We start from the raw sequence: 21,547 nt of genomic DNA on the forward strand, positions 1-21,547 counted from the left end.
ACACCGCTCTATGCCAAACACCCCGGTCGATACGTTTTCTACCCCAGACCTTATTGGGCTATGGAGTATGGGCCCCATTGCCATTTTATGTCCATCTTCAGCACTTGCTTGACCGTTGGATGAAGTTGGATTCTCTTCCAGGGCTGACTGCACGTCGACGGATTGCTGCTTAAACATGGAGATGAATGGTAGCCAATAGCATACGTTTTGTCGCCCTCGATGTTTCCCATGTTGCTTCTGTTTGTTTGATTTAAACGGGTTGGTTGTACAAAGGTGGGGTGGGCCATCGCACTTTGGGTACATGGAGGTAAGGTAGTTCTAGACAGTCTGGGCCAACGAAAGAACGCGCGGATCAGCGCGGCAAAGGACTTTCTTCAGGCAATTTGTATACTTGCTCTTTTCGTACATCTGAGCCTCGGTCTCAGTATTTTGAAAGCCTTTGACGACAAACAAAAAAAAAAAAAAAAAAAAAAAAAAAAAAAAGAGTGGAATTTTTATCCCCAGAGAAGTACAAAAGGAACTTGACGTGTATCATGGCCTGGTAATGATACCACCATGTACGAACGAAGTTACTTTTGAAGGCTGTTTTCAGAGTGTTACTCCGTATGCGCCCCTGAGAAAATACTATTTAACAACTGTGGGGAGAATGTCAAAGCAAAGTCGTGAATTCTAAAGAGATTTTCGCCCCAAAAAAGTTCACGATATACTTGATTTCAGCTCCCCACCATGCATGCAGCGCAGTCTTTCGATCTTGCAAGTGCGTAAGTACTATAGACGCTGCTATTCTATTCATCCACATGAGCATCAGACGCATGTTTGCTGAGAACCAGTAAGTATTCTCCATGTCATTTTTTATTAGCCCGATGGGCAATTGCCAAATAGTGATGTGACGGCAGTTGAATGCCATATTGGGTACCTTAATAGCTAAACTACCAACCTGACCAAGCCAGGCAGGCCACACAAAATGTCCCTTTTTTGCACGCTATGCTGTGCTACCGAAACGCCGTTGAGAACGAAAGCACGCGCGCCCACCATTTTCCTTCGAGTTGCGCCAAAAAACACCACAGGTTGTCTAGTCCTTCCTCAGACTTTCCAACCTGTACTAACGCACCACTCATTCCCTGTAAGAGGAGTGATCGCGCGACCTCCTTGAAACCCGCCCATACCACTGTCCCCCACGACAACTGTTCCTGCCCAGGAAGCTGGAAGGTCCAAGACCACAACCGAACTCCATTAACGAGTCTTCTTTAACTCGGTCTTCTCGGCAGCCCGCTCCCGCTCCCTCTTGGCATAGATTTCCGACGTAAAAGGGTTCTCGTACGAAAGTGCAACCTTGTACACCATGAGCACCCAAGCCGTCAACCACACGCCCGCCGGCTTTCCATAGATCAGAGCGGCTCCGAGGAAGCTCATGGTGCTGCCGTAGTACATGGGCGCATCGGTGACGTTGAACGGGAAGCCCGTGACCATGTGGTCCATCAGGATGCCAAAGTAGTCGCCCAGGAACGTGCCCGTGATGCCCAGCTGCCACGTCGAGGACACGACGAGGATGTTGCCGCAAGCCACCAGGGCGTATCCAATGTATGTTGCCAGTTCATTGTCGAGGAGCGGGTGCGAGGGCTGGTTGCGCAGAGCGCGCTCGTACAAGAGGTCGCGGACGATGCCGAGGGAGAAGATGGTGGCGGCGAGGAAGTAGCAAGCGGTCTGGCTGCGGCCTCCGAAGAGGCGCGTCAAAACCTTGTTGTGGTATTCTGTTCAAAATATCGGGGTTATGGGATGCTGTCAGCCTTCCACTCCTTTTATCGTCCGATCTAGTACGTGGTCAAGCCGCTGCTTTTGAAGTGGTGCGGTGCAGGCCAGAAGTCGCCCTTACCCTGTCTCGCGACAATGCTGTGCCGAGGTCAACCAGTCAGCAGCTTGAGCATAACGATCTATGGAGGTAGGTAGGTAGGTAGGTATAATGGCTACAGAGATGGGTTTGGTATGACTTACTTCCAGAAGAGAGGGTTAAATGCGATCGAGCATGCCGAGACTGGTGATGCGCCATGATGTGGTCAAGTTAGTGAAAGCTCTTCTCAAGTCCTGTGCAATCATGACATACCAATAAAACTCTCTTGCGTAAAGTCGACCAGCTGGCCAACGGGAGTAGGGGCGGGAGCCATGGGTTTTTTTTTCTTTTTCAAAATGATCGAAATGCAAGGTGAATAATCCAGAAGCAGTCAACCTTAGTACGGTGTGTAGAAGCTATCGCTGTGTGGTGGGGGGATACACAATATGGACGGACGGCGCAAACTTCTGTTTACTTTAGGCTGTTTAACCTGGCCAGGTGGAAGCTTGTGGGCAGTGACGAAATTCATAGCACATGCACATGCTCGTTTACAACGTACCAAGCAGCCAGCACAATGTGTTTTCTCCTCACCACAGCGGTTATAGGTTAAGCGGCGCTAACCAACCAGCTCAATCCCCGTTAACCGGACGGCCCGCAATGACGCGGGCGACTTTGGCCGATGTGATTGATGCTTTGTGGGGCCGACGCCGTTTGGGGGCCATGTGTTCAATTGAGAAGTACACTGGCTGTATTTCGGGTAACTTCTTTTTTTTCTTTTTCTCCCTCACACGTCAAAACAATACCTCACTTGTAAACCAAAATTGACCAAGCTCTCTGGCTGTCTTTGGGGAAAAGAAAAAGAAAGTCTTAGTATTACCACCCTATTTATATCCAGGCTTTGTTGAATTATTTCTGATTCTCCTAATTGGTGGCTACGAGTTACTTTGTACATCCGATCTGATTGACGGGTTGGAATTGACCATCTGTCCCCGTCTGGACCGACACGGTAATTAGACTAGTTGCATACCTGCAGGGTAAGATGGAAGGACGGACTCCACTATCCCTGTGTATCAGATCTTTACAGCTTGGACCCTTATGGACAGATGTGTCCTCGCAAAACATGCCATTTGGCTGCAGTAACTTATTTACCTACCTGATACCCAAGTTATCTGAGGTAAATTATGCTTCAGAAATAGTTGCACTTAATGCTATTAAGTGCCTGACATTTAGAGGGTACTTAAATGCTTTTTGCGCCTAATATCGCTCAACAAATTTAAATATCTTACAAAGAAAAAACCGAGTCAGGTGGAATCTGTTTCCCGTAAGCTTCATTTTGAGCTACAGCTCAACGGGACAACGTCGCCAGTCGGTCAAGAAAACTCTGAAATCAAAAGGGCAATAAAATATGGCAGCCAAAAAGAGGACAGCAGTCTCCAAGGAGAAAAATTCGAAGCCAGATGCGGTCAATATAGACCCCAATACATCCTTCACTCCCGAAAGCTTTGAGAAGGAGCTCAAAGCCCTAGCTGCAAAGGCCCAGACCGAGACATGGGGAAATGCAGTGCGTGAACAGGCTTGGGTCTACGTCCGCCCGATTGCCCTCTTGAGTTTACTCGCTGTCTACAGCAACGTGTCGCAGCTGTCTCTTTCGCCCGTCTATGGCGCCATTCCATCCTCGTTGTACCATGGCAGCATCGTCATCACGTCGTGCTTCGTGGGTTGGGCTGCGAACCTGCTGTTGCAGCGCGCTCTGCCGCGCAAGGTCAGGCTGGTTCACTTGGTCCCAATCGTGGCTCTCTACATTCCCATGACGCAGCATTTCTTATTCAAGTACAGCAACGTTTTGGGCGTGCGCTACGGACCGCTCGTGACTGAGCTGCTCACTCTCTTCCCCCTGATAGTCGTGGTGGCTGCCTGCTGCGCAACCTACCTCGAGGGAGCCGACTTCAGCCTTCTACCCAAATGGCTGGCTGATCCGGCGCCGGGCGCTTTGTCCTGGTCGGTCTACCGCGGCATGGAGGTGCTGTCAGGAAACTGGCTGCAGAACAACATCGGTCAGACCTTTGTCGCGACCCGGATGGGGGCTCAACTGGTTCTGGGAGGTCTCTTTGCCATGCTTGCGCCCTCGAAACTCCTCCTGCTTGCCATCCCTGGCCTGCTTCACACCGTCACACTGAACCCCCACGTCATGACGCAGAATGGTATGGATCGACTCAACGGCACGCTGCAGACGCAGAACTGGACCATCATCGACAGGAAGGAGTCCCTGACGGGTTACATATCTGTTATTGAGAACCAGGACTCGGGATTTCGGGTCATGCGCTGCGACCACAGCTTGCTGGGTGGCGAGTGGGTGCGTTATGGGCGCAACATCGTTTCAGAGCCAATCTATGGCATTTTCGTGATGCTGGAAGCTGTCAGGCTTGTCAAGAGGGAGGTTCCTGTGCCAGACGAGAAAGCAAAGGCGCTGATAGTGTGAGTTATGACAACATGTCCCAAACTTACCAGCTTGGAGGTTGCATCTGCTAACTACCTCTTAACAAGTGGCATGGGCATCGGCACCACACCGTCTGCTTTGATTGCACACGGGATTGATACCACTATTGTTGAAATCGATCCTGCCGTGTACGAATTCGCCGCAAAGCACTTCTATCTTCTGCCAAATCACACTCCAGTCATTGATGACGCAGTTGCGTACGCCAAGAGGTTGGCTAGCAGCTCCGACAAGCGCTTCGACTACATCGTTAATGATGTCTTCACAGGAGGTGCTGAACCTGTTGAGCTCTTCACACTCGAGTTCCTCTCAGATCTGCGCACGCTTCTCAACCCAGACGGCGTGATCGCCATCGTGAGTCGCAATTCTATCGTCTAAAGACAGTATGTGAAAGTGGGCTTTTTGTTTACTGACTTTTGAACAGAACTACGCCGGTGACTTTGCTCTGCCGCCGCCACGCATCGTTCTCAATACAATCAAACAAGTGTTTCCCAACTCCTGCCGCATATACCGGGAACACGCACGCAATGAGACACAGGTTGCCGAGACCAATGTCGACTTTACAAACATGGTCATCTTTTGCCGAAAGACCGAGACGTCGACGCCTTTGACTTTCCGCGAGCCAATTGAGAAGGATATGCTGGACAGCGTGTCGCGAGTCCATTTCTTACTGCCAAAGCACGAGGTCCTCGAGAGTGAATTCCTCTCCAACGAAACTTCTGTACTTCGAAGAAACAACACCCAGATTCTTGAAAAGTGGCACAAGAAGAGCGCGATGGGCCACTGGGAGGTGATGCGGACGGTTGTGCCGCTGCAGATTTGGGAGAGCTGGTGAGATGATGCGGTTTGGGTCTTTTTTTTAGAACTTGTAGGCACGTCAAATCATATCTTTTGAGTCTATTCGTTTATGTATTTTTATTTTTAGGTTTCCCTCCTCGTTGTAAAAAGAAGTTTCCAGCTTCTTTCAAATTAGTCCGTACATGCGGCACATTGGCGATACATGTGGACTGTATGGGACTTGACTTCAACTGGCTCCGTTCAGAAAATTCATGATTGTTCCTATCATCTACCGTAGATTTTACCTACAACAAGAAGAAAAAAAATTGTTGCTGCTGTACTCCAAATGACATCGTGAAAGAGACCAATTTTACATCGTAACGCTACTACTGCTTGGCTTTCTTCTCTGGCTCTACAGCTGCCTGCAAAGCCCTCTCCAAAGTGAACTCATTTGAATCCGCAACATAGTCAGCCAGATACGCCGGCACCTCAGCGACGGCATTCGCAGACGCGGGGAGCGGTTTACCCAGGGTCTCGTAGACAGGCACGACGCCAGTCCAGACCCGTCCTACAAGCTCCTCGTTCTTGGCGTCCCTGACCTCCTCGTGCGGCTCGCCCGCCCGCACCTTTGCGCTGCCGGATTGGATCTTGACGCGCAGGACGCTGGTGCTCTGGACCTCTGCGCCCGTCGGGGGCTGGCGCGAGTTCTCCCAGCGTCCCGGGGCGACGCCGTTGGTGATGAGCTCCATGGCGTACAGCTTCTCGGCCTCGTCGGTCACGACGGTCGCGTGCCCAAACAGCACGGCCGAGCGGTAGTTGTAGCTCGACGAGAATGGCGACAGGGCCAGGACGAGCCCGTCGACGTGCGCCGCCGACACGCAGACCGGGACGCCCGCGGGCCCGTTGCCGCCGTCACCGTCGCCGTTGCCGCCGCCCTGGGAGCGCGCCACGTTGGCCATACGCATCGACACGTAGCCGTGCAGGTAGAGGTCCAGCACGTCGGCCACGGACGAGGACGGCCGGGCGAAGGAGCCCACCTTCCCTATCATGGGCAACGTGATTGGGAAAGGGGATGAGGGGTCTGTGAAGGAGACGTGGAGAATCCGGGAGCTGTTGATTATGGTGTGGATGGTGGTGAGGGAGTAATCCCCTGGATTGAGGGCTGTTTTAGTTGCCCTTCTCTTTTTGCCATAGTTCTAGAAACTATGCCGAGGGGTGGGGAGATGAACGAAGCATACCTCGCTCATTGTGGCGCTTGACTGAGTTCAGCGCGTTCTGGGGGTACTCTAGCTCGTAACGAGGCATTTTCTTGTCCTGATCTTGATGCCTGAGCCGGGGAAGCAGGAATCTTCTTCAAACAAAATGATATAGCGAACAAAAAGAGAAAAGTCTCATGCGCCCTGTTTTCGGTGATTGACTGACAATTTATCCTTCTGTCGGAGAGTACTTTCCAACCCGTGAGTCACAGGAAGAGTTGTATCAAGAATGGATTTTTTTTTTTTTTGGACTATTCCCGAAGCCAGATGTTCGCCCAGCCCGATGATCACCCAGATGAGATAGATAGACGATTGACGCAGGCTGTCTTGGCGCAGGTTGAGTTATTCGCCAGCGGCCAGATGGCTGTCTGCATGTGGTCAGCTTAGCCTTGTAAGCAGTCTGGGTGCTGGTTTTCCCCATTCTCCACCCAAAGTAGCAAGTCCATGCGATATTTACCGGTATTATTTTATACGCCATACGAGCTCCAAAATAAGACTCACGCAGACATGTACAGAAACATCTACGGAATCTGATGATATCAACATACAGGGCTGAGCTGCTGGTCTTTTTTTACACAAATATATTTTAAGGGAACTGTTTCATTCAAAGATGGATATAACACCAAGACTTATTATTCTTGTCTCGATCTTGATCTTGATGAACCCGAGATGAGGATCGAAGATGCAATGTAGTATTTTTCAACTTGGCATCACATCTAACAAAGAATGCGACTTTATCACATCATCAGAACCAATCAACCCTACCAAAAAGGAAGAACAAAAAGCAATCTCACGATGCTCCAGCTTCTGCCGTCATCCCCTTCAGGCTAATCGCTACATGGGTACGGCGATTTGCTCAGATCTAACCTCGATCTGGGAACGGGATATCGAGTATCAAGCAATACCACAATGTCACTGTGCAGCCGGTGTGCTATCTCACCCCACCCAGTAGTCCGCGGTTTACAGTATAGTGGAGGGAGTTATCCTAGTATTTCATAGTATCGACCGGGGGTATCTGCGATCTTCTGTTCGTCCTCTTTGCTTTTTCATATGCACAATGTCCGATCGAGAAAAATAAAAGTGTCGAATCAACGAACTGCCTTTTTGCCTATTTACGATTGCCCAATGGCTTGGGGAGGATGCGACACCATTGATACGTGGCAGAATTCCCGTCGTCTCGGTTGGTTGCAGAAAAGTCTCTCAGTTTTACGATTCGGAAGTCGGCAAAGATCTGACACGAACAAGCAATAATAGTAATAATAAAAAAATGCAAACAAGCAAAAACAAAGAGGCAAAAAAGTGTCAAACCCCTTTGTAGTAACCAAGGCGCCGGGATCTTTGGTGACGAAACTAGCCAGGGGAACCTAACTGTACGATGACACCTGCCCCTCTCTAGGTCTAGTTCTAGTGCACCACCGTTGAAAGCATCCACCATATCCGTACATAGACGCAGTTTCTCCCTAGGCTCCCAAGCTGTATCATCACGTACCACGTATATTTTCCAAAATTTCCATGGAATATCGGAAGTGGGGCCTGCTGCGGCGGATTATTAGATCGCAGGTTGGTGCAGGGCAAATCCGATCGTTATTAGCTTTCATATGCCGCGGGGTGTGTTGAACAAACCCCGATTCGAACAAGCCAAAAGTAACGTAACACAACATGAGTCCGACCCTCAAAAGATCAACGACATCTCAATTCACTAACCAATGACCCCCACGAATCAACTGACTCTTCTCACTCACCGAAACTCTGACACCAACCCGACACAGAACTGCAGCCATACTAGGCCTACCCTAAACCTAACTAGATAGCAGGGGTTTACTGTATTTAGGTCCTCGTAAGGCTAGAGAGAAAATACAACCGGACGTATAGTTCCAAGAAGCATGCGCTGCAAGGAATGGGGAGCCATCAGAATGGGTGAGATGCTCGTAGTGAGACTGTGACAGGCAAGTTCTGAATTTGACAGATTGGCTTGCGAGCTATGCATGTCAAAGCCCCTCCCTGGTGGTGGTGGTGTGTATGTGTGTGTGTGTGTTTGTGTGTTTATCAAATTCTTTCGCTTTCCTTGGATTTCGAACAATGTGCCTGGGTTGCGCCAGCAAGAGCGACGGACGCATTGCAACCTCAAATCGAGGTGACGGAATCGTGGAGCAAAATATCTTCCTTTGTATCTTATGTGCTTTGCCGAAGGTTGCCTCGATCATGATGCTAGATAAGCGAGAAATGCTGTCATGCTGCATGTTACGTATACTTTTGCCTTATGAGTTTCAGCTCTCTTTGGTCTTGGGACTTGCGCGTCCTTTTTTGTTGTTTATATCCACCCATGAGCGAGCATGGCATTTCGCTCAACCCTTTCAACACAACAAGGCATCAACTGTTTTTTTTTTCACCTCTCTTCATGTCCATCAAATCATCCCATGAAATAAAACCCTTGTATTTACGATTATGTTGTTGTCAAAGTACCGTTGTGAAATTCTACTGATGCAATATGAGGTCGAAAGCTGTCGTTCATATGCAAAGCAGGTTTTGCGTGAACCATTTAGCGGACCCGCACAGTCTTTGGAAGCTTGGCAGGCTGTGATAGAAAGGCTCCAAGCGTCTTAGCCATCTTTATAGTGATGATCTAAATGACGTAGAGAAATCCACAATTATTTAGAACACTGGTGACGGTATTTGATACACATAGGTAGATGGTAAAAACATCAGTTCTTCGTCATAGCGAACTTACTACTCTTGCAATTTTTTTTTTTCTGGTGCAGCAGCAAAGATGTCGACCACCGAGGAATACAAGCGCAGAGGATACAACGGCGATCAGGAGCCCGACCTCGAAAAGCAAGAGCAACAGCAGCAAACACCACCACAACAACAACAACCGCAACGACAGCAACAGGACAATGGCAACAATCAACCAGACCAACAACATAAACATCTACCCAACCCTCCCGAAAGTGCCAGTTTCAGGGACAGGATTGCTCACTTTACATGGCCATGGTTCGCGTGTACAATGTCCACCGGAGCAATGGCGGTCGTACTAGGGAACACGCCAAACAAGTTCGATGGCCTCCAAACGATTGGTAGCATCTTCTTCATCCTCGACCTAGTCCTCTTTGTCACATTCAGCATCTTGATGAGCTTGCGAGCATTCTGGTATCCACGAAGATTCCTGGCCTCGTTGCATCACCCCACCGAAGGACTGTTCTTTGGATCCTACTGGGTCTCAGTGGCGCTCATACTGAACGCCACGCAGTCTTATGGTGTTCCAAAGTGCGGCCCATGGCTCGTAGAGGCGCTGAGGGTCTTGTTTTGGATGTACTGCGCCATCGTTTTGGTCGTCGGCGTCGGACAATACTATGTGCTTTTCCAGAAGGAGCGCTTAAAGATTACGGATGCGATCCCCGCCTGGATTTTCCCAATCTACCCGCTGCTTGTAGTTGGAACCATGGCGGGAACCATGATTCCTTCTCAGCCAGACGACTCCAAGTTCCGTATGTGGATTGCCGGCGTGGCGCTGCAAGGCCTGTCGTGGACAGTTGCCCTCATGATGTACACCTTGTATACTCAAAGGTTGATGACGAGCTCACTGCCAGCGGCGCCGACGCGGCCTGGAATGTACGTATCGGTGGGCCCAGCAGGCTACACGAGTGCCGGACTTATTTCTCTCGGCACGCAAGCTTCCAGTGTGCTGCCCGAAAACACATTCAACGTCAGCAACCTTCCCGACGGCGATATTATACGGGTGGTAGGGATAGTTAGCGGTCTCTTCATCATAATCTTTGCCTTTTGGTTCTTCTGTATAACAACCATCGCCGTCATAGCTGGAAGCCGAGAGATGCACTTTACACTCAACTGGTGGGCTGTGAGTATAATGTCTCCAATCACTATTATTTCCCCATCAAGATTTGCTGACCAAATTCTCAGTTTATCTTCCCAAACGCCGGCCTCACTCTTGCAACCATTCAGATTGGTTCCGCATTGTCCAGCGAGGCCATCAACGGTATAGCAAGCGCCGAGACTATCATCCTTGTGATTTTCTGGTTCCTCACTGCCATCTTTAATATACGTGCGGTGTGGCAGGGCAAGGTCATGTGGCCTGGAAAGGACGATGACAAAGATATGTGGAATCTGGGCTGGGGGAAGTTGAGTGCCTAATTATGTTGAAGACGGTATTAAATAGCGATACATGCTTTTTTGCTCACGTATTGGTTTTGGCCTTGCCAGAAGACCTAAGAAGCATTAGAATATGTATAATGAAATGAGAAGAATACGACAGGTATTAACACGATCAGACTGTAAACCAAAAATAAAATAAAAAAAAAACCCCCCCAAAAAAACGAGGTGGTTACAGTGCAGAGACAAACAGTAGCAGGGCAACCACAATTGCGGTCAAGGTGTCCCACGCAGAAATTTGGTATATCCCCTGAGAGCGGTGTACATGGTATACCCACATACCAAGACGGTTGGACGGGTACCGCGAACATGTTGCACCTAAATGCAGATCCGGAACAGATTCGCCCAGAATGTATCATGCTTGAGAGGTTCTTGTGTAGGCAGAATGGGTATTATAGGTGGTAAACTTTCACGATCCGGCGACATGGGGGAAACGAGTGGTTGAGTTTCATCGCCAGTTTCCAGTGGAAGGCAAGAGCCGAGCAGCTTGAGTTTGGTATTCGACCTGAGCGGGTTGAATATCTGCAGGCGGTTCATCGGGGTCTACCAAGAGTGAGCTGTAGACGAGGGAGGTCCGGCATTCCTCATCGATGGTGCTTTGTTCAATGTGAATCAAATCCTGCCTTGGCTTTCCCATAGAAATGCGATGAACTGACTTCCACTTGGAGATGAGGCTGCAGGCCGACGTATCTCTCTCCGCCAGGCTTTCAACTTGTTGAGACTCCGATCGTGGGTCCCATCATTCTCAACCCAACTTGCGAGTTCTCAATTTGTTCGGTGAGTTTAAAGCCTTGTCTATTTGGGGGCTGTACCTCGGGTTCTCCTCGAGAGGGGCCGAAAATATCCAGCCCCCAAATACTTTTGCTGTAGCGTAAAAATTGGCAACTATTGAGCAGATTTTCCTCGGCCTTTTGTCTTTATTTTGAAAATTGTCCGTAGCGCTATAAGATAGCGGGGCATATGGATCCTGTCGAGACTATTCTAGTCGTGATACAAGGGTAAGCGCGACTGTGACAGGGTCTTTTGCTGGGATTATGGAGCCGCAATGTGCGACCCCCACCTACCCTTGCTCCCGTCCAGTAGATCTGTGTACCCGAGCAAACTGGCGCCGTCCTATCCGAGATCGAATGCAACTCGGAGGAAATAAAGAAGAAAATTTGAAGAAGAGACAAGACAAAAAACAAAACAAACCAAAAAAAAGCCCCTCTTGACATCCCGCCAGACATTGGCGCAAGAGGAAAGACATCGTGGGCTTGCCATTTCTGGATGATGTTCAGGTCAAACATGATTAAGCTTTAAAGTAAGGTGTGCAGACAACCCATCTTTCTGTCCCTGGCAGACATCACCGACAGTACGGAATACCTTACCACGAGTAGGGTACCCTCCGACAATTGAACCATATACTCTGTTTGGTCCTGTTCTGCATTTACTATGTATGATAATGTAACGCGATACGTACCAATGACTGACGAAAAACGGATCGACTCTTATTAGATGCCCATGTTGTCCTTTTGGATGCAAAAAGGATCCAGTAAGAAGTTTTGCTTGAGGACAGAAACTACTCTGCACGATGTACGCAGCCCACTCATTTTTTTTTTTTAATTTGCTTCGTCTTAATGGCTTTCTTCTGCGCAATAATTTCTGCGAACCACGTGGGGTCGCACATACAGCATGGAAGGTAAGTAATGTGTGCAGGCAGGAAGCACATGTCTGATGCCATCTGTCGTTCAACGTTCTGATTCACCAAAACGGTTGCATCTGAATCCTAGGTAGTTCTGTACATATTATTCGACTCCTCCCGCGATCTAGAAAGCTGTCAAGCATGACGAGATCAAACTTAATCGCAACCAACCGAAAGATGGCCAAAGATTTCTACCAAATCGGTAAGGCGTCGAAATTTACGCAAGCATCCGTCTCCCAGGTTTAGATGGATGAACAAATTAAATCTTCAAGGGAAAAAAGAGAAGACAAGAGGGAAAAAGCCAAGAATGCCACTCAGCTGAATCAAGCGGAGCCAAGGCCCCACGCTGTGGTCATGGAACGACTTGGGTTTCAAGTGAAACACAGATGGGCAGGGTTCGAAGCATGACGCGCCGGCCATCTCCCTGTCAGCCTTGCATACCCGCCTTTGAAGAACCATGAAGCAGGCCAATCAAAGCAGCGAAGTGGCGGTATTACAGTACCAGTTTTGGCGACTTCGAACGCAGCCCCCTGTAGGCAAGCCCCTGACTTTGAAGCAAACCTCAGGCTTTGACAGCAAGCGAGAGCGCTTCAATTGGGAAAGATGCCCACCCGGTGGATCGCACACTCAGTCTCGCCATTCACACACCTTACCTATCTTTGGCATCAAATGGGAGGGCCCGTAGTTTGGCCACTTTCCGTCTTGAACCCCATTCTAATCTTTGTCCCTGGTAGCGCCTGATGTGCTGGGCAAATGGGATTCTTTGGCTCCTGTCGTGTCTTTGACATGCTCAACTCGATTTCGAGACTTTCCACGCAATCACTCACTTGTTCCATTGCTACCCCAAAGCAAACAACCGGCAGCCAGTGATCATCATCTTGCCTGTTTCAACTTTCTGTTTGCGGTTGCTACTATCAGGCCAGTGCTTATCTCCACAGCACCACACCATACGATCACACACCACCCACGAGGGAAAAAGGGAGAGATTCAAACAAAGGAAGCCCTGGCTCAGCGAGATTCCACAGAGACGGCCCAGTCCCGGTCCCCACCGCACGGAAATATTCTGATCAGGGTTCGACCTGAAGGCGCCAAACGAGGTAGAGAGAGAGAGAGAGAGAGTGTGTGTGTGTGTGTATGAGACAGAGAGGGGGAAAGAGCTTTGCACGGATTCTGCCTAGCCTTTGTTCATTCCCTGCTTGCCCACCAAACTTCACTCACGCGCCTCTCCTCCTTGCTTTCCTTCTCCACCTTAGCAAGAGTGAGATGGTGATGGCCTCCTCTACCTGAGGCATGCTATCGTTTAGGGCATCTATATCCATTCGACTCTCAAGTCAATCCTAGTCGGCATGGTGGTATCGCTTCCTTGACGTCCATCCCCCTCCTTTCCTTTCTCTTTGCCCCCATTGACTGGGTGGTCGACCACTCTTTTACCATACTTGAAAACGGCCGCTGGACGGAAATCATCGCCGTCACGCCCGCGAAATAATGGCCACACCCGGTGGCGTATCGGCCCTCGTCGCCGCCTTCGCCTTTGGAATCGTTGTTAACGCCGCGTCCGCTGCACTGTTTTTATCTATCAAGGCCGGTAATGGATCCATCTTTCGGGACGGCCAGAGGCTGGTCCTCGCTACTTTTCTTCTAAGCGCCGCTCTATGGGCTCAGATCGGCTTCATAACCACCGCCGTGGATGTGAACGCCGCCAGCGCGTGCTCAATCACCGCCATCTTCACCACCGTCTTCGACCAACTCGCGCGCTTCTCCATCGAACAGTTTCTGCTATGGGCTATCAACAGCGGAACCCCCGTTGGGGTGGGACAGTACTTCCAACAGGCTGTTCTCCTGGCTAGGTTTGCTGTCGGCTTCGTCTTTGTGGGCTTTACCAGGAGACAGTCGACAGAAGTCTGCGCGCCAGTCTCGTCCATGCTTCCGATCGCCATCATTGTCGTGGGGTTGGACGTCGTGATCCTGGCCATGTTGACCGCTCGGGCCTACACCATCGGCGTGTTCAGCAGCGCCAAGGCGTCACCCGACAGCGTGAGAATTGGTGCTGCCCGTGGCAAGGCGATTGTCGCCATCCTGGTCGGCTTTGCCATTTGGACTGCCACGAGCGTGACGCTGCATATAGGGCAGCCTACAATTGACCTTATACTTAGAACCGCGCTTCCCGCAGCCGGTATTACCATCTTAATAAGTGAGTTTCTTAATCTGGTTAAAAGACACATGTGTGAATTGAGCAATTGCCTGACCAGCTATAGTTATTGTGACCTCATCAATCGACTCTTTTGCGACCGAACCCAAACCTCGCCATTCACGACAGCCAGAGTCGCCAACCAGACAACTCGACACCCGCGACCTGACCACTGCTGGCTCTGAAGAGTATCCCCCGATTCATTACGAAGACCTGAAACGCGACGATACCAACGTTTACGTGCAACCTCGGGCGATTGGCGGAGGCATGGGCAACACCACCATGATTGGGGTTGGAGGACAACCAGTGACGGGAGTGCTGTTTCCCCCCATGAGGGCTGTGACGGAGCCTATCACGCCTGGAGCACGAAAGGCCGGTGTGCCGGTGAAGAAGGCTGCATTTGATGCCAATGGCAAGCTGATCATCTCGCAGCCAATCCTCGAGGCCACGGGGGACCTGAATCCGCTTAACAAGATCCCGACAATGGATCTTGCAAAGGCGGCCGAGATGGACAGGGAAAGGCGCCAGGAGGCACTGCAGCTCCTCCAGAGGGAATCTGCTCTTATTGCCAAACGGCCTGCACCGCAGCCCCCGAGAGCCAACTCGCCAGAGGATTCATTGATGCGCGCTAGGAGCCTGAAGCGCAAGACAAACATGACATTGAGCGGCGGAATCGTTGGGCAAGCAACAATGACCAGAGCGGAACCGATGCCAGTGCCTATGCAAACCTCGGCTACGACGACGTCGGCAGAGCTTTCGCCTGGAGTGGAGGAGATCCGCAGGAGATCTCCTAGACATAATCCTGAAGCCGAAAGCCTCAGTGCTATGCCATCTAGAACCGAGCTATCGCCAAGGCGGAGGTCCCAGGATAGCGAAGTTCTGCCATCGAGATCACCGTCCCATCGGTCGCGTAAAACCCCCTCCCCTCCTCCAGCTCGTACGCCACAGGACGCACCCCCCAAGGTGATCGGCGCACCGACGAACACGGATCGTGCCAACATGGCACCAACCGCCAACCAGTTCCAATCAGCCTTTTACGCACCGATCAGACCGTCTCGTCAACGTAGCAAGTCTGAAGCGAAGACTGATCCCGAGGCTCCACAGACGCAGCTTCAAAGGAGGCCCACGATCGGTCTACCTGGAAACCCCAGAGCCAAGGCAACGGCTATGCCTGCCGCTACCAGCGGCACCGATGATGCTGAGAGCAAGCAAGCGCAGCAGCAGCAGCAGCAGCAGACCATCATGTTTGTTAACAACATCACTTACAATGATCCAGAAACCGTTCAGAACATTATTGATGAGGCCAATAACAATATGATCATGGATGATCATATGGATGACTTCCCGTTGAAGAAAAGGACAAACTCGATGGTTCACAGGCCCAGGCCGATTCCAAGGAAGCCAGAAAAGGACCGCGTCATCTTCCCTGCTGAGCCTTCACCTAACCAGATGAGACATAGAAGGTCAAAGTCGGGCGGCTCGTTGGCAAGCCGGCGCTCCGTTCTGCGGTCAGCTCCCGGTAGCCCGACCCAGCTACCGCCACTGCCACCTTGTCCGAAGAGTGCCAATGGTGTGACCAGGCCACAGCCGAACGACACCAAGAGCATGACATTTGACGAGAAGATGGACCTGTTCTACGCTGTTGACAAACCGGTTACGCCTAGGCCTGCAGTTCCACCCGTACCGTCGAATTTCTTTGAAATGAGCGACACAAATACACTTCACGAAGATGAGGATGACAGAAAATCACGGGCTACTCATAGGACAACTAGGTCTTCATTCAAGACGGAAAGCGTTCTTGACTTCTCACCCACGGAACCCGCAGGAATACGGCAAGCCCAAGGATCGACCAATGTGGCAACCAGCGAGCATGAGGACCTGTACTTCATTTCGGGAATCGAGGAGACTGTCCCGCAAAATCGACCTTCGATTGGTAACGCCTCGAAACGCGCATCTTCCCCAGTCATTCCACCAGTTCGAGACTCTGCCTGGACTGATGCCTCGGATACGAAAGCATGGACAGAAGCCGAGACAGCCTGGGGTTCTCTCCACTCGCCTGTGGTCGCGATAAATATCCAGAAGGAGAAAGCAAAGGAGCTCGAGATTGCTCGTGCCAGTGCGCAGGAAGAGGCGAAGGATGACCAGAGGCTGAGACCCAACGCCAACATCGTTTCTGAACTTTTCGACAACCGAGACGACGGCCGCGAAACTATGGTGTTTATGCTTGACCCTTCGATGGTACAGGAGCAGTCCCAGAATGTCAAGGAGGAGCAACCCCAGAATGTGGAGGAGGTGAAGGAGGAGGAGCCGATGCAGGAGGTCAAGGAAGAGCAGTTTGAGCAAGAGGTATTTACGGCGGACGATGAGATGACCTTGCCTAGCACAGTGTTCCCTGGCTGGCATAGGCGTGTCGGCGACGACTGCCCGACGTTCTCTGAGCGCAAGGAAAAGATGCGTTCCCGAATGCCGCCTCCGATCCCTCTCCTGCTCAGGCAACCTTCTACGAGAAACCCTGTGATTGTCAAGGCTGCCGAGCCGTCGCCCCTGGAGTCGCCAGAGCAAGCCCTCCAAATGATTCAAGCGCAGCTCAGGAAGATTGACCAACCAAACCGGGACTCTTACGAGAGCCAAGGCACGCGCAATGCACTTTTGGAAAACCTGGAGAAAGAGATGGACGTGCAACAGGGCCACTGGGAGGATATGAAACACGGCCTGAGGGACTCGCTATCAACGGTCCGCACTTCACTGACGATCGAATCACGCCCTCAGTCGTTGGCCAGGTCACCCTTCCTAGATGCTGCCCGCGCGTCCATGACTATTTCATCCGAGCGCAAGACAACTAGGAGGAGTGTCGCGACTATCAAGTCTAGCAGATGGCAGGACCGCCTCGCAGAGGCAGAGGAGGAGTATGCCGACAATGCACCGGAGCGCCTGGCCACGCGCGATAGGAACTTCCTGACGCTTTCACAGATGGGAAGCCCGACACCGCCTGATACGGATGATTCTCAAGACCACAAGGACTACAAGTCGCTCAACGCGGAGGTCAATGACCGGTTGGAGAACGAGTCAGTTGGGGCTTACACCGCCAATCTCAATCAAGTCGCATCTCCAAAGGCTCTTTGGCGACCCGTGACACAGCAGACTGCAACCCCAGCAGTCTCCCTTCTCTGGGCCCACATCCCCGCTCAATCCACCCAAGTGCAGGCCTCTCCGATCGATCAAGGGTCATCAGCTCGCACTGCACCCCGGAAGGATTTCGAGCCCCTCACCATTGAGAGCCGTCAGCTATGGCAGCAAAGCTGCAATGCTACCAAGCGGTCCCCGAGCGGTCTGTGGCAACCGCCCTACGCTCAGAGGCAGTCGGCCATCGCTGCCAAGACTCCTGCCCCCAGCAAAGTAGTCAAGGAAGAGCCTCGCGCCGTCGAGAAACCTACTCGTCCGGTCACTGTTAGGCCGCCGCGAAGAAGCCGCCGCATAACACTACTCCCTGACATCATCGAGGACCCTCAACCGCTTCCTGACAAGAGGGGCACTCTCGGCATCTTCCAGTTCCCTTGGGGCGAAAAGTCGGACACGGGCGTCGTGCAACCCCGTCAGAACATGTTCGCCATACCAGGTACCATGGCATCCGGAGGCCCGGCCCTCAGTGCTGCGCTCCAGGCGCGCGCTAGGGAGATCGAAGAGACGGAATACTCATCTTCCTTCTTTGATGACTACGAGGATGAGGACGATGGTGACAACATTGATGATTCTGAGGAGGAAGGCGAGAACTCTGGTGACGACTTTGACGAGACCACGCTTTGGGAGATTGCCAGTCTGCTCAAGACCGACTCTATTCCATCCAAGAACAGCCTCCTGCCGCCCCGTGACGTCTCCACTAGCTCCGTCGTTGATGACTACATGGAAGAGGTTGATGACGCCCGCGAGTCCATCGTGGTCGGACTTGAAGAAATTCTAGAGGAGGACGAGGAGGTCGCCGCCCAATCTACTGTTGTACCTGCGCTGTGGACCCCTGCCTTGTCCGTCCAGGAGAAGAGGCGCAGCCAGCATGGTCTTGGGGTTTCCCAGCCCGACTCGGTTACCTGGAAGAGCTACGACAACATCTCGGAAACCATCCGCTCGCAGCCCAGGCAGTCTCAGATTGAGCCCATCGAGACTGATCAGCTCTGGTCATCTGCTGGGTCGACCAAGAAGTCTGTTGTCGTCGCCATGTGGTCTGCTGCCACAGTTGTTTCACAGGTCAAGGGCAACCACGGCAAGGGCCTTCCGCAGCCTGATGCCTCCACCTGGGCCATGTATGATGCAGTCCAAGAAACTGTCAGGAGCAAGCCGCGCGTTCCTGAGGAGCCCCTGGTTATCGAGAGCACCAGCCTGTGGCAGTCTGCTGGCCAGTCAGTGAAGAAGGCTACTGCTATGTGGTCTGCTGCTAGAGTTGTTTCCCATGTTAAGGGCAACCACGGTAAGGGTGTCTCTCAGCCTGATGAGGCCACATGGAGCAAGTATGACGTTGTGCGTGAAACCTCACGCGCAAAGCCACGCCAAACCGAGCCTGCCACCATCGAGAGTCAGGCTCTTTGGGTTGACTCTCCGCCAGTGTCTCCCAAGGCTGAGATTAACTGGAGCCAAGCAGGCTCCAAGGCTGTCTCTAGCCCCAAGGCACCTATGCTAGCCCCGGCCGTCGCCACGGCTGGTGTATGGTCTGCATCGAGCGTTGTTCCAAAGGCGCGTGGTAACCACGACAAGGGTGTAGCCCAAACGCACGAGTGGGATCTGTACAATGTTGCCACGGAGACTATCCGCGCGAAGCCCCGTCAAGCTGAGCCTGCTATTATCGAGAGCCAGACTTTGTGGGTTGAATCTACACCAGTGTCGCCCAAGACCCAGATTGACTGGAGCCAAGCATCCTCTAGCGCCAAGGCATCCATAACGGCGGCCTCAACTGTCGCTACAACTGGTGTCTGGTCCGCCTCGAGCGTTGTCCAGCGGGTACGCGGTGACCACGGCAAAGGCCTCGCTCAGCAGAGCGACTGGGAGCTGTACAGTGCTGCCACGGAGACCATCCGCACAAAGCCACGCCAGTCGGAGCCTGCAATCATCGAAAGCTCTGATCTTTGGTCCTCGTCGGCCCAGCCTTCCCGGACCGAGGTGAACTGGAGCCAAGTTGGCATTACTGTTCAGTCTAGCCCCAAAACCACCGTGGGAACATGGACTGCTGCCAGTGTCGCAACGACCATCCGTGGTGAGCATGGCAAGGGCCTTTCGCAGCCAGCCGATTGGAACATGTATGATGCTGCTACAGAGACCAGCCGCGCAAAGCCCCGTCAAGCCGAGCCGGCCACCATTGAAAGCTCTTCCCTCTGGGCTTCACCTCCTCAGTCCCCTCAGGCTGCAAGAGACTGGAGCACGGTCGGGTCGACCTCGACACCTCAGTCGCCCATGTCCGACGCCTCCGCCGTCTCTTCCGTTTCCGCGGTGGCAACTTTCGGTGTATGGACTGCAACCACCGCCCTGAAGGCTCGAGGTGAGCACAACAAGGGCCTTCCGCAGCCAGAGAACTGGGAGCTGTACGATGCCACGACAGAGACCGTCAGGGCAAAGCCCCGCAAGGCTGAGCTTGCCGCTGTTGAGAGCACCAGCATGTGGTCTGAACCGACTCCGGCAAAGACGGTCACTGACTGGAGCAAAGTCGCTGTCATCAAACCGCCCAAAGTCCCCGAAAGCCCCAAGTCCCGGCCGTCGACACCTGTACGAAAGGTGCGGTCCAGGGCCAACACCATCTCCCCCGCCCACAGCCTGCTCTCGACCCCGACGAGCACACCGCGCATCAGAACCGACAACTGGCCACTTTGGCCTCTCTGGACGCCTGTGCCGCGCACACCGATCGTCTTTAAGAACAACGGTGGTCTTTTCCAGCCCTGCCCGCCGAAGCCCAACCGACGCACCACTGATGAAGAGCCTGCCGCCATGGAGATGGAGCGTTATATCCGCGGCCCTGACTACAAGGAGCTGGATAAGCTAGAGTCCACTGCTATGTGGACTCTCCCGGCTGCTGCCAAGGCACAGGAGACCAACTGGATCAAAGCTGCGTCATCATCGAGGATGGAGAAGAAGGTTGCTACGGCGGCTCAGTGGGAGCTCGAGCTCAACGAGGCTGTGGAGAAGAGCTACCCTTCAGATTGGATGCCTAGGATGTCGGCGTCAGTCGATGACTGGGATGCCGCCCTCAAGGTTGCCGTCATGCTGTCGCAGATTCCCGACCATGAGTTCCCCATCGAGGAGGCCCCCGCGCAAAAGCCCAAGGCCCCTGTCGATTACAGCCACCGCAGGGTTAGTGCCGATGATTGGGATGCTGCCCTCGAGGTGGCACTCATGATGTCCAACCTGCCCGAGCCGAACCACCCTGTGGCTCCTGTCAAGACCAAGTCCCCCGTTGACCGCAGCCATCGTAACGTGACTGCGGCCGACTGGGCTGCCGCTCTCGAGGTCGCCATTGGCATGTCCGAGCCAGTGGCCGCACAGCAGGCAGCCTACGGCGAGCGGATGCCTACTGGGTTCAGTGCCGACAACGACATCATGGCCCAGATCAGGGCACTCGAGGAGGAGAGGATGTTTGCCGAGCAGCAGGCCGAGCGCGGATCCATGTTCCCGGGTTCGTACCAACAGTCTCAGGAGGGGCAGTTCCAGCCCCTTGTGCCCCAGGTCGCGCCCCTGTCGCAGGAGAACAACTACTGGACGCCTCAGGATCAGCAGCAGTACGACAGCTACCCGGCCCAGGGCCAGTACGTCGACTACTCGGCTCAGCAACAGTTTGCTGCTCCTGCAGCGCCCCAGCAGACGACCTACCCCAGCGTTTTCGTGGGCGCTGACGGTCAGATCTACCACTATCCCTCGCAGCCTGTCGAGGAGCCGCAGCCTCAACAGCAGCAGCAGCAGCAGCAGCCAAATGAGGATGAGCAGGCTACCCAAGGAATGGGTAACCGTGTTACGCTCAAGTATTAAGATGATGTGTACGGCATGAGGATGGATACTATATATGTGTCATGTACAATTTCTTGATTCCCTTTTTACATACCCACAACAGTTTTCTGTCTTTGTACAAGTCGAAGCCTGCTTGTTTTGAACATCACTATCAATCACCATAACTACCCCACCCCCC

At 52.4% G+C, this 21,547-nt stretch overlaps 5 protein-coding genes across 5 annotated transcripts; 3 read left to right on the forward strand and 2 right to left on the reverse strand.

The window, feature by feature from the left end:
* Positions 1 to 750: 750 nt before the first annotated feature.
* On the reverse strand, positions 751 to 2,349 carry PgNI_04219 (uncharacterized protein). Its single transcript, XM_031124270.1, has 4 exons — positions 2,102 to 2,349; positions 1,993 to 2,032; positions 1,874 to 1,890; positions 751 to 1,751 (listed from the first exon to the last, which is right to left on the reverse strand). The coding sequence occupies exons 1-4, from the start codon at positions 2,160 to 2,162 to the stop codon at positions 1,234 to 1,236; spliced, it is 636 nt and encodes a 211-aa protein (XP_030984446.1). The 5' UTR covers positions 2,163 to 2,349; the 3' UTR covers positions 751 to 1,233.
* Positions 2,350 to 3,002: 653 nt separating this feature from the next.
* PgNI_04220 (uncharacterized protein) lies at positions 3,003 to 6,668 on the forward strand. Its single transcript, XM_031124271.1, has 3 exons — positions 3,003 to 4,303; positions 4,373 to 4,676; positions 4,747 to 6,668. The coding sequence occupies exons 1-3, from the start codon at positions 3,234 to 3,236 to the stop codon at positions 5,155 to 5,157; spliced, it is 1,785 nt and encodes a 594-aa protein (XP_030983768.1). The 5' UTR covers positions 3,003 to 3,233; the 3' UTR covers positions 5,158 to 6,668.
* PgNI_04221 (uncharacterized protein) lies at positions 5,486 to 6,404 on the reverse strand (the record flags this gene model as incomplete). Its single annotated transcript, XM_031124272.1, has 2 exons — positions 5,486 to 6,249; positions 6,338 to 6,404. The coding sequence occupies 2 exons, from the start codon at positions 6,402 to 6,404 to the stop codon at positions 5,486 to 5,488; spliced, it is 831 nt and encodes a 276-aa protein (XP_030983391.1).
* Positions 6,669 to 9,122: 2,454 nt separating the features above from the next.
* PgNI_04222 (uncharacterized protein) lies at positions 9,123 to 10,504 on the forward strand (the record flags this gene model as incomplete). Its single annotated transcript, XM_031124273.1, has 2 exons — positions 9,123 to 10,211; positions 10,274 to 10,504. The coding sequence occupies 2 exons, from the start codon at positions 9,123 to 9,125 to the stop codon at positions 10,502 to 10,504; spliced, it is 1,320 nt and encodes a 439-aa protein (XP_030983390.1).
* A 3,184-nt stretch (positions 10,505 to 13,688) lies between these two features.
* Positions 13,689 to 21,390, forward strand: PgNI_04223 (uncharacterized protein; the record flags this gene model as incomplete). Its single annotated transcript, XM_031124274.1, has 2 exons — positions 13,689 to 14,394; positions 14,459 to 21,390. 2 exons carry the CDS (start codon positions 13,689 to 13,691, stop codon positions 21,388 to 21,390), a joined length of 7,638 nt encoding a protein of 2,545 aa, XP_030983389.1.
* Between the last annotated feature and the right edge of the window lie 157 nt (positions 21,391 to 21,547).

Source organism: Pyricularia grisea, assembly GCF_004355905.1.
Source record: "Pyricularia grisea strain NI907 chromosome Unknown Pyricularia_grisea_NI907_Scaffold_2, whole genome shotgun sequence".
Classification (NCBI taxonomy): Eukaryota; Fungi; Ascomycota; class Sordariomycetes; order Magnaporthales; family Pyriculariaceae; genus Pyricularia; species Pyricularia grisea.

Coding starts and splice junctions, on each gene's coding strand:
- PgNI_04220 (XM_031124271.1), top strand. CDS start 3,234: ATGGCAGCCAAAAAGAGGACAGCAGTCTCCAAGGAGAAAAATTCGAAG. Junction 4,304..4,372: donor AAAGCAAAGGCGCTGATAGT/GTGAGTTATGAC, acceptor CCTCTTAACAAG/TGGCATGGGCATCGGCACCA. Junction 4,677..4,746: donor CAGACGGCGTGATCGCCATC/GTGAGTCGCAAT, acceptor ACTTTTGAACAG/AACTACGCCGGTGACTTTGC.
- PgNI_04219 (XM_031124270.1), bottom strand. CDS start 2,162: ATGGCTCCCGCCCCTACTCCCGTTGGCCAGCTGGTCGACTTTACGCAA. Junction 2,033..2,101: donor TACGCAAGAGAGTTTTATTG/GTATGTCATGAT, acceptor GCGCATCACCAG/TCTCGGCATGCTCGATCGCA.